Source organism: Drosophila innubila, assembly GCF_004354385.1.
Source record: "Drosophila innubila isolate TH190305 chromosome 3L unlocalized genomic scaffold, UK_Dinn_1.0 0_D_3L, whole genome shotgun sequence".
Classification (NCBI taxonomy): Eukaryota; Metazoa; Arthropoda; class Insecta; order Diptera; family Drosophilidae; genus Drosophila; species Drosophila innubila.
Window position 1 is genome coordinate 23,623,583 of NW_022995376.1, and position 10,967 is coordinate 23,634,549.

A 10,967-nucleotide genomic window follows, 5' to 3' on the forward strand; every position below is an offset into this window, starting at 1 on the left:
ACAGTTATAGGAAATCAAAGCAGATGGTAATCTTAGTTAACGAAGAGATGCCGTCTTATTGTAATTATCTGTCTAAGCCAGGCAAGTCAGAGGGTTATCGGGCAATTGATCACAAGTCAGGCAACGATTTATCAAGCCTGTTGTCCTCGAGTGACCGATGACAACTGTTGAAATGCAGCTCCATCAAATTGGCGACAAATGCTGTTGGCCTGTTGGAGCTGATGGGGAGCTGTTGTGGCTGCTGTCTGGTCATCAATTCAGACCGTTAACACTTTATCAATATCTGTGGATAGTCAGCAGGAGCAACAGCAGCGACTTAGGAGGCGGTTTGGTTGACTGAACGACATCAAAAGCGAATTACCGCCGTCAGATAATAATAAAAAGAAATAAAAATAAAATGCAGGTGCCAATGAAGAGACGACGAAACGAGAGAGAGAGAGAGAGAAGTAGACTTGCTGTGGCCAGCCGCAGGTCTTCGATCTTTGGTCTGCGTCTCGGCAAGATCAAGAGTCGAAGCGTGGCCGATAGTGGATCATGGCTCCACCTTTTTGTTGCTGTCTTCAGCCGGCAGCGTTTCTCCTCTTAATTGACGCCTTGATTTGCAGCCGATTGGCTCTGCACCACATTTTCCAACCACTTTATTCACCATTTCTCTTCTTCTCTCTCGCGAGCACTGCACCAACAAATCTTTCAGCTTAGCAATCTTTTGATTATATATTTCTTTGATTATTTTTATCATTTGTTATTCAATTGACCCACTTTACATTTCCAAAACTAATTTTATTGTTTTTTTTGGTATGCTCAAGCTTATATGGGTTAAAGTTGCGGCAGCGTTCAACAAGCAGTCGTGGCCGAGCGGTTAAGGCGTCTGACTAGAAATCAGATTCCCTCTGGGAGCGTAGGTTCGAATCCTACCGGCTGCGATGAGATCATCATTTTTTTTTTTTAAATTTTGTATTTAATCACTTTTATAAATTTTATTATAGCTAATTTATTTTTGCTTACATATATTTTTGTCTTTGTAGAGTGTTTTTAGTGCTGTGAATAGTATTTGATTTTTTTTATGATTTACTACAGAGCTGTTTACGTATTCTCGATAATAAAAACATTTTTACATCACAAGTGAATCTTGAACGATCGCATTTATGTCAAAATGTTTAAAATTCTTGAAGTTCTAAGTTCTTTAAACAACTTTTGAAATGACTTTATTTATAATTTTAACCACTCAATAAAAATACATAAAAAGATTAGAAGCATAGATGTCATACATTATTCCACACTTTTACCATACACTTGTTAGTTAATTTCTTTGTTGATCTTTTAAGAATAAGCGTGAAAGTAATTGTAATCTTAAGTATATCTCTTACAAGCGAACGTATTATTATCCAATTTTTCACTTGGAAGAGAACGTATTTAATAGATCTCTTACGAATAGTTCAGTTAACAACTAGAGTTTCTTTCGTGTAGCATTCCAATGCTGAGATACTCCCAAAGGGGGGAACTAAATCCACAACACGTTCCACAAACGCCATTTGGGGGCATTTAAGTTGCCATCAGTTTGACGATAACAATTGCAGGATACTCTGCAATTAGGCTCATTAGCATTTAGCATTTAAATAAATTGATTAAACCATCAGAAGGCATTCTGCGATTGCATTTACTGTCATGGTTGCCACATGTGGCAGAGATACAGAAGGAGGTGGATAAAGAGTAGAGTAGAGTGTAGGCTCAAGTCCAACTAGAGCCCAGTTCCAGCTGCAAGTTATGTAATTACAAGCTGGAATGCCAATGCTGCTCAATTTGCCTGAAACGTGTGTGTAATTCATGCAACGCGCTGTGGCAAGTTCACGGAGGCAGGCAGCAGGCGGAAGGCGGCAGGCAGTTGCCACATGCTGCACAATAATCAATGGTGGTAGGCAGCAGACAGTAGACGAGGAGAAGGCTCTAATTAAAAATAACAGAAAAATATAGGTTACACCTCGACAAAGACTGAACGTTGCACAGTCAAAGAGGAGAAGGTGTAGAGGGGCAGAAAGAGGAGATGGAGGAGACACAGCAGCTGTAAGGCAGGAGAAAGAAATGAAGCCAAGAAATGGGAAACATTTCCATCAAGGCAAATGCGCTACAGGGAAAGAGGTGGCAGAAGAAAGAGGATGAGAAGAGGGAGGGGATGGTGCTTCTGCTACCGAGCTCTTTTGGAGTCTGTGGGCTGGGCAAGTAGCACTTATCATGCATGCGCCAAGTGAAAGAAGAAGAAGCAGCATCAAAAAAGAAAAAACAGCAACACACAAAAATTAATGGGCTGTAATTACGCGCTCCAAGTTGCAAAGAGGGGAACACACAGCACAACACAACACAACACAATGCATGGTGCATGTGGCACTGTGGAATGCCCCAACCGAAACGAAGCTCTCGGTTGTCTTTTATAGAAAATTAAAGCCTAAATTTGCTTGTGCAAAATTTACGATGTGTTTACGATGCCTTAAATTATCGGTTACGCTAATGCGTTGCTGCAACGCGAACTTCATTTACTCGCTTTACTCGCTTTACTCGCTTGCGGCGCTTGTTCTCATGAAGTGGGTTCCACTTTTGGTCACTCCCCACAACATTTGTAACAGAACCCCTAGAATGTCCATCAACTGTTTTGTCACAAGGTGTGTCAGTCAAATGGTTGAAAAGGATTTCAAGTTTCAATACAAAAACCATTGCGTAAATCCTTAATCCTCTCTTTTAAATACCCTAATTCTTCACAGTCAATAACTCATCTATCGTTTCTATTAATAATTTCTATGTCTCCAGACATGAACCTTCTAGTTTTTAGAACCCGTACTTATAAAAAGTACAGGGGTCTATTAAGTTCGTTTTAAAAAAAATGTGCGTATAAGGCAGAAGGAGGCGTGGCAGACCCTATAAAGTATATTCTTGTTCGTCCTGACGTCTGTATAAACACCTAGATCTCAGAGACTAAAAGAGCTAGAGACACCAAACTGCATGAGACACCAAAATTGACATAGAAAATTTCATATTCAAATTATAAAAACAATTTAAAAGCTAGAGACACCAAACTTGGTATGTAGGTTCCTCTATATTGCAGGCAGATCAAGTTTGTTTCGTTTGGATCGGACAACTATATCATTTAGCTCCCATAGGACCGATCTATCGAAAGTCAAGCTTTAGTATGAAATTTTTTTTTGTTCTTTGAGATATCTGAACCACACTGATAAAATATGCAAATAAATAAGTGCTCTAAATCCTGACCGAAGTTGGTTTAAATCAGTCTACTAAATCATATAGCTGCCATAGGACCGATCGTGTGAAAATCAAGTTTTAGTATGAAAAACTTTTTTGTCTTATGAGATATCGTAACCAAACTAATAGAATTTGCATTTAAGTTGGCCTTATACATCCTGATCGAAATTGGTGCAAATCGGTCCACTATATTATATATCTATTATATAGTCGAGTATGCTCGACTGTAGCACCGCGAGCGAAGGGAGCCGGCTGTTGGCGAGCGAAGCGAGCAGGGGGCAGAGCCCCCTAGTTTTATATGAAGTTTGACTATGCTTTGCCTTAAAAATATGTAAGAATTAGTCAAACCCAATCAGTTCATATTTAAATACAGTAAAAGTTCAGTCTAAAATTTCAAACATAAATTTTTTGTATATTATGGATAAGGAAATGTCCACCTTTATTGATACAATGATAGAAGCAAAACCGAAGAGTTCTGGCTGTGTAATCTCAAGAAAGATTCGTTTTCTGGATACAATATTACCAGCAAAATTGGAAGTCATCGTAGAACAATGCCAAGAATCCCCGGAAGCTCGACACAAAGGCATACTAATAGAGGTTGCTATAATATATAACTGTATTTAGGTCTGTTTGTTAAAGTCCTATTACAGGGAGGTATCAGGAGATGCTCTAATGGCCGAAATTTTCAATTAAAATCTGGGGAAATTATCGGCGATTGTCAACTAAATACGAATAGAAAAAGAGAAGAAATGGTGCAACAGGTAAAAGATGACTTTGCGGTAGAAATTGGATTAAGTGTCGAGTATGCCACTATAAAGGGTATACTGATGAAGGTCTGTCCAATTTTCCCTTTTTTATTACAGCACATAAATCATTTTTTATTTTTTAGAATGGAATTCGAACATACTCAGATAATGTATCAAGTTCCACTAAAGAAAAGAACAAGGATACAGTCAGGAAAGAGCTTTCTCCTGTTGGGTACTTGATCGAGGAACAAAGAGAGGAAAACGTTCAGCAGTTGAGCTCTTATACTAAGCCAGCTTATATCAAGGGAACTAAATTAGAAAAAGGTTTCAAAGAGACTTGGGAATATGACGCAAGGGACTTTGAAACACCTGAAGAATTCTCGAATGATATGGCGCAAATTATCAATGATATTAATCACTTTACAGCAAATTTAGAGAGAAATTCCCATAGCATTGATTGGCAAGAATTCCGTTTAAATCTACTGAAGATACATAGATACTACATGAAGAAATTGCAGACTCTAGATTCACAGAAATCCAATGATACCGACGATCAGGAAAGTGCTGAAATTGATATTGATCTAGCTCAATTTGAGCTTGAAATTGAAGATGTGATGGCACCATTAAATAAACTCATCATACGCACCAAAACACTCAGCAATCATATTGAAGGCGTTGAGTATAAAATCAACAGTTTAGACTTGAAAGCGCAGGAATTCTACAAGAAATATAATCAAACGCTTTTCAATAGGGAGAAGGCATTTAACGATATGTTGACACTGCAATCAATGCGTGAAAAAATTGGAAAAAGGCTCTCTCAAATCGAGATGGAAATTCATACATCCCGCACTCAACTTCTCCAGCGAGGTGTGCAGAATAAATGAGGTTAAATTGTAGGTCTCTTCAGTATGAAATGCTCAAGTTACCAATTTTACTTATGAACCTCATTCGGAAGAGTAACAATTACTCTGATTGTTACCTTGGGACCTTGTTATGGTACTTTGCATACGAAAAACTCGTCTGAAATGTCTGAGAAAGTCATAAAGGTGTGGCCAACTCAAATTTTATATTTGTCTTCAACTGATGACCGTTAATCGTTATGTAATAAATTCTGAAGTATTCCAAATTATGTGATAAATGTCGTACACTCTTTAGGGAAACTGATTCAAGAGGGGGACTTGACATATGCGTGGGAAACGGATTAAATATTAATTTTATTTATTTTTATTAGATTAAATATCAAATAACACAAACGTTTTTTTATATACTGCAGAATTTCAATAATATTTCCGAAGTTATATATTAATTGATCTTTTATATTAATCAAAATATTAATAAGCTTTTTCAAAATGAGAAAATAAACCTATTTACAAGAAATAAATGTCACATATCTTTTCCTTCTGCAATTATAACCTCTAATTTTAGCCTGATAGACATGAATAAGTCTTTAAACATGATCCTAAATATTGATCCTGATCTTCAGTTTCAGATAAAGGTTCCCCCAAAAGTAGGTAGGGTTAAAGAAACCCATATTATTCCGTCTCAGTAGGCTTATTACATTAGTACTTTACGAAATTTTTCCTCTCATACAGTTAGATGTTATTTAATTCCACTATTTAAAATACCAAAATTTGTTGTATGCTGTCTTTATTTTCGTTTTATTGTGCGGAATTTGTGTATTGAGTTGTTCCAAGAACCAGATGGAGAAGTTGCATCGAAATGTTACCTCGCCAGTCCACGAATTTTGTACGTGAACTGCTATCGAGCAATTACTATCCTACCTCAAATCCGAAGCTAAATACCGTTGGATTAGAGGAAAGACCAGTATTCCGAAGAAATTTCAAGCTACTCCGTGAAGAGTCACAAGATAAGCATGTTTCGGCAGAGGAAAAAACCACACGGCATTATCGAAGGTATTTTAAGGGAGCTGGATCGCGACTTACCTTTGACAGCGCGATGCGAGACAATGACCTGGATAACGACTCCAGGGAGTTTTCCGATTTGGAGTCGTCGATTATCGAGGAACATGGAGGGAGCAGTAAGGCAGTTAAGCCAGGAGAGCAAATGGTATGACTACGATGTCGAGATCAATGAACATCTCTGGTCACTTTGGGGTGGACTCCATCCCAGTGCCACCTGCTTTGAGATCCATTTAAGGGGTCGACAGACCTTGGCCTGTTGTGTCGTCGCCTGTTGCGCGGCGAGCAGCTTTCGGAACCTTGGGGAATGGACTCCAAAGTTTCTTGATGCCATTGTCGTTAATGGGGATAAATATTATAGAGAGAGTCTCATGCAACGCCAGAGCTGTGATCTTAAGTTGGATTTTGGGGATCTGTCGCTAGAGTGCGACTTCCAGGACATTCACTTCATGGTCCAAGTTCAGTTGGCGTGTTACGGGCAACTCTATAGTGCCCCTACCTCCAATACAATGGGTCTCTTTGAGGCCCTAAATTACTTCTTCACTCGATACAAATGGGGCATCCTAGATTGCCAGCAGCGTTACCTTGCCTTTGGTTATTCTTCTAATCGGGATGGAGGTTATTTCCTCTACGATTGTGATTGGGATAAACCCATTTTTCCAGATGACATGGGTGCTACTTACGTACTGCGTGTCAAGCAGCTTTTCCTGCTTCTGTACTGCATAGTTGTTACCCTCAATGTGCGTCAGAGAAACGTTAACTTTCAACTCTTTAGCGTCGACATAAATCGCATTACGGGACAGCATGGAATGAAGAAGCACTTTAACTAAAGATCGGAACAGTAGTACGTCTCTAAATGTGCAGAGTGTTAGAGGCAAATAAATAAGGTTACAAAATATAAAATTTCTCATTTTTATTTGCACTTTTCTTATCAACTTTTTATGAAATAGCTTTCAACTTCTTTTAATACAATAAATTATGGATGGGATGGGATTTTGCTCGGATTAAAAGAAGAAAAATTGAGCATTTATAAAGCGAAGATGGAATAGACAGATGGTAAAGGAATGGTGTGATATAGAAACAGAATAGATTGCAATAAAAAGGTATAGAAATAGAAGTGAAACGCTGAAGCGGGACGCTGAAATATTGAGATTGGCTGGGATAGAACTTTCTTTCTTATTCACATTTAAGTTTATAAAATTATCTGCTATTCCATATAAACCAATCCTAAAATTTCTTTTTCTACGTGTATCTAAGCTTATACAAAGCTTTTGTTGTTTATTTGCAGAAACCTAAAAAGCTGTGCTTTGAAGTAAACAGAAAAACTCTTGCATGTGGTGGGGAAAAACCCCTAAAGATAGTAAAGCCGATAAAGAGGAAGCCACTGATGAAGTTACCATTAAAACCGCTTGGTCAAATCGGATATAAAGGAAAGAAAGAAGAAAATGATATACTGTGGAAAGCATTAAAAAGCTTTCATTCATATCTTATCCCTTAAGGCTAGGAAAGTCTTTTCTACAGCATAAAACAAAGTATTATCCTTAGATTGTAAGCCGCATAGTATTCATTCAGCTGTAGAAAGAACCATTCAAGAAAAACCCGACTGACTTTAGGGAAACCAGTTTCATTTCAAAATCAAAACAAACTTATTTTAAATTTCTTTTTTTCAACACAAAACAAAAACCAGTCTACTACGTGGATATGCAAAATACTACACGGAAACTGTGAATCATTTGCGAGTACAGGGCAACAAAATGAGAAAAAAAAACAACAAATTACAACAAAGAACAAAATGAACTGAAATAAGGTGAAATACAATAAAACTGCATTCCAAAAACTCAGTCAAATATGAAAAAGAAGCAGAAAGGCAGCGCTCAAACACAAGACAAACTTCTAAAAAAAAAAAAAAAAACAGAAAAAATGAAGCAGAAACAAAAAAGGAGGGAACAAACAACAAAACCAAAAAGAAATCCGGTTTCGTTTTCAACCAGAACGAGAGTTGTGAGCTTGGAAGGTTGCGAAGCGACGCGACGCAGCTCTTAATTCTGCGCTTGCCCATAAAACGGGCCACAGGATAGATGCTGAAATTAAACGACTGATGGGAGGGCGGCAGGGGGTGGTTGAGTTGCTTTGAAGTGCTGTTATAAAGAGGGCTAACCAAACCAAGTTGGCCAAAAAGTGCAAAACGCAACACAACTCTCTGATAAATTGCAGGAGACGAACTTGAAATTTAGATTTCGAGAGCAGCCGTAAAATGCTGCTTGACGTCTGCGTCGACGTCAACGTCAGCGTCTGCGTCGGCAGCGGCAGAGCGTTGCGACTGCACGCGAGCGAACGAGTTGAAGAGCGGCTACGAGTGCACCTTGGAGACGTGTGCATTTGTATGTGTGAGAGAGTGAGCAAGCGAGTTAAAGAGAGCCAATGCGATGGAGCAGCGGCTGCTGCGTCAGTGGAGTTTCTTTTTTCGCACACACACACACACACATAGGCAAATCTTATTGCATTTTTTTTTGTATGTATCTGTGTAAAGGGTTGAGTAAATCTGTCTGTGTCTTATTGCATTTGTAGTAGTTCGTGTTGAGCAGGAGCATTTTATTGATTTTTTGCGTGGGCAAAAAAAAAACTCGCATGCGATTTAGTTTTAGGCAATGCCAAAAAGTGGGGTAGAGAGAGTGAGAGAGATAGAGAGACGGAGAGCACTGCACTGTAAGAACTTAATACTGTAAAATAAGTTATAAGTTATAAGCTGAAACTTTGCAAATTTGCACTGCAAAAACTTTATAAAATGTAAAACTTGCTCGCATAATTTGACAGTTCGTTTAGTCTACTTTTATTTTTATCGCTAGCATTTATACCCACTCACTCACTCTATCTCTCCCTCTCCCACTTGTGCTCTCTTTTAGTGGCTGTGGACAGCTGCCAAAAGTGCAAACCAAATATTCTTTTACTGCAATCCCGCTCCCCGGATCTATCTCGCTCTCGCGCACGCACAGTGCAATCGCAGCACTCACACTTATACAGCTTGGTGCTGGTAAAGTTTGTGCCAAAGTTTTATTAAAGACTTGAGAGAGAAATAAAAAAGTCATCAGTTCTCGCACCTTAAGTCATGTCAATTGAACTTTCCAATGAGGCAGAAAAGTGTGCGAGATAAAAAGTTAACTTAGCTAACTTTATGCTGGCAGACAGCATGCCACCATTTGTCCCACAAAATCCACCATGCTCCACGTTCCACCTTCTCGCTGCCATTTAACTGACCAACTAAACGAACGCAGCCAAATGCCAATAAATAGTCCAGAGGGCAAATGCAAAAATAAAATGTTGGAAAAACTCAAAGATGCACAGCAAACGAAGTTCGAGGTCATTGCATCGCACACACACACACATACAAAAGCACAAGCCCAGACACACACTCCACTACAAATAAATAAATAAAACAACAAATGAAATGCGCTCTGCGCTTTGCTCTCGTCGTGTCTCGTTTGCTAAGTGTAGCCGATGGGGTGAAGCGCGGTGTGGGGAGCTAAAAAGTTCAACTCAAAACTGCAAATAAAATAAATGGAAATGACTAAAAAAGTGAAATCCACAAAAAACGACAACGACAACAACAATAATAGCAACAAAAGGAAAGACTAGCTGCAATTGGCAGAGCTTTTATTGTTGTTGTTACTGCAATGCTTGGGCTGCTGCCTGTGGGGGAGTTGGCAACGCGGCGGCTGCCGTTTGGTACAAAAGAAATAAAAATGCCGGGACAAAAACTATGTGTATGGCGAATGACATACAAAACAAATAAGAATGGAAATAAGAATTAGGTGTTGGACAGTGCAATACCCTGTACAAAGAATCTACAATAATTTAAATAAGTTTATCAAACCTAAATATGTTGAAATTTTCATATTACTGTTATTGGGGACGAAATTAAATTAAATAATCTATTGTTGTATCGATTTAAACAAAATTTTTATTATTGAACTTACGTTTTTTTTTTAATAGAAAAAACAAACATGTGAACAAAATATAGCAAAAACTTTGATTAAAATGTATATTTATACTAACAGTGTTTTTGCATACCCTTTATACATACATTTCAAAAGGGTATAAAAAGGCGCGGCAACAAAAAATGACAACAGCAGAAAAAGAAGATTGATGATCTCGCTCAAGGATATTTCGTTCTACTTTGCTTTTGCTTTGCATATACCAACCAAAATATGCAAAAACAAAGTGACTGCTAAAAGCTTTTATTAAGGATTTGTAAATTGACAGGAAAAAGAGAGTAAAGCTTAATTGAAAGTTTAATGCGCTACAAAGCAATAAATTTAAATGGAAGTATTAGATAATATAGTAAATATGTCCCTTACGTTTTTTCAATAAAAAAAGTAAATTTGAAATAAATGAAACTTTTTTGAAACGGTTTTGAAATTAATTACTTATAGCCAAATTTTGTCTCAAATGAGTTGTTGAAATCATTTCCAATCATAAAAACAATATGTTTAGAATACAAGCTCTTTTATTTATTAATTTTACGAATAACACATTTATAATAATTGAATTGCTGTTAACAATTTATTGAAGTTATACTTGATTTAAGATGCTTTGATTTTGGGTCGAATTAACATTTTAACTGATTTTAAAGATTCTGCAATATTCCAAAACATTCTTTGCCCGTCTATATCCGTCTCGTTAAAGAACTTTCGGATAAAAACCCTGAAATTATTGGAAACAACATTGGATGCAAGTTTTTAGAAATATTTTTTACCGGGTATTACTTACCAATATGCACAGTTGCCGTACCAACAGCAAATATGTCTGCATATTGATCTTTTTTTTCCTTATTCGAACGCAATTTCAAATTGATTATACAGAAGCAAATGTGAAATTGATTATCACAATCAGTGAATACTTCCAGATATATATAAAGCTCATGGGGTTGATCCCTTGTTAGGCGATGGATCTTTTCTAAGCCAAGGAAAAAATCACCATTAAATGATTCAAAGCCTTCCTTGTATATGGCCCAATCCCTTTAAAAGTCTTCCTTGCCATTGATTCGCTGTTGGAC

At 37.6% G+C, this 10,967-nt stretch overlaps 2 protein-coding genes and 1 non-coding gene across 3 annotated transcripts; all 3 read left to right on the plus strand.

The window, feature by feature from the left end:
* Positions 1 to 841: 841 nt before the first annotated feature.
* Trnas-aga lies at positions 842 to 923 on the plus strand. The gene has a single exon. It is a non-coding gene; the product is annotated as a tRNA-Ser (tRNA).
* A 2,697-nt stretch (positions 924 to 3,620) lies between these two features.
* On the plus strand, positions 3,621 to 5,124 carry LOC117786922. The gene is made up of 3 exons (XM_034625342.1): positions 3,621 to 3,846; positions 3,900 to 4,082; positions 4,139 to 5,124. The coding sequence occupies exons 1-3, from the start codon at positions 3,667 to 3,669 to the stop codon at positions 4,877 to 4,879; spliced, it is 1,104 nt and encodes a 367-aa protein (XP_034481233.1). The 5' UTR covers positions 3,621 to 3,666; the 3' UTR covers positions 4,880 to 5,124.
* Positions 5,125 to 5,556: 432 nt separating this feature from the next.
* On the plus strand, positions 5,557 to 6,810 carry LOC117788653. Its single transcript, XM_034627484.1, has one exon. It carries the CDS (start codon positions 5,869 to 5,871, stop codon positions 6,742 to 6,744), a length of 876 nt encoding a protein of 291 aa, XP_034483375.1. The 5' UTR covers positions 5,557 to 5,868; the 3' UTR covers positions 6,745 to 6,810.
* Positions 6,811 to 10,967: the final 4,157 nt, after the last annotated feature.

Excerpts from the sequence above, each read along its gene's own strand:
- LOC117786922 (XM_034625342.1), top strand. The coding sequence starts at position 3,667 with ATGGATAAGGAAATGTCCACCTTTATTGATACAATGATAGAAGCAAAA. Across the intron at positions 3,847-3,899 it reads ACAAAGGCATACTAATAGAG|GGAGGTATCAGGAGATGCTC; the intron begins GTTGCTATAATA and ends GTCCTATTACAG. Across the intron at positions 4,083-4,138 it reads TAAAGGGTATACTGATGAAG|AATGGAATTCGAACATACTC; the intron begins GTCTGTCCAATT and ends TTTATTTTTTAG.
- LOC117788653 (XM_034627484.1), top strand. The coding sequence starts at position 5,869 with ATGTTTCGGCAGAGGAAAAAACCACACGGCATTATCGAAGGTATTTTA.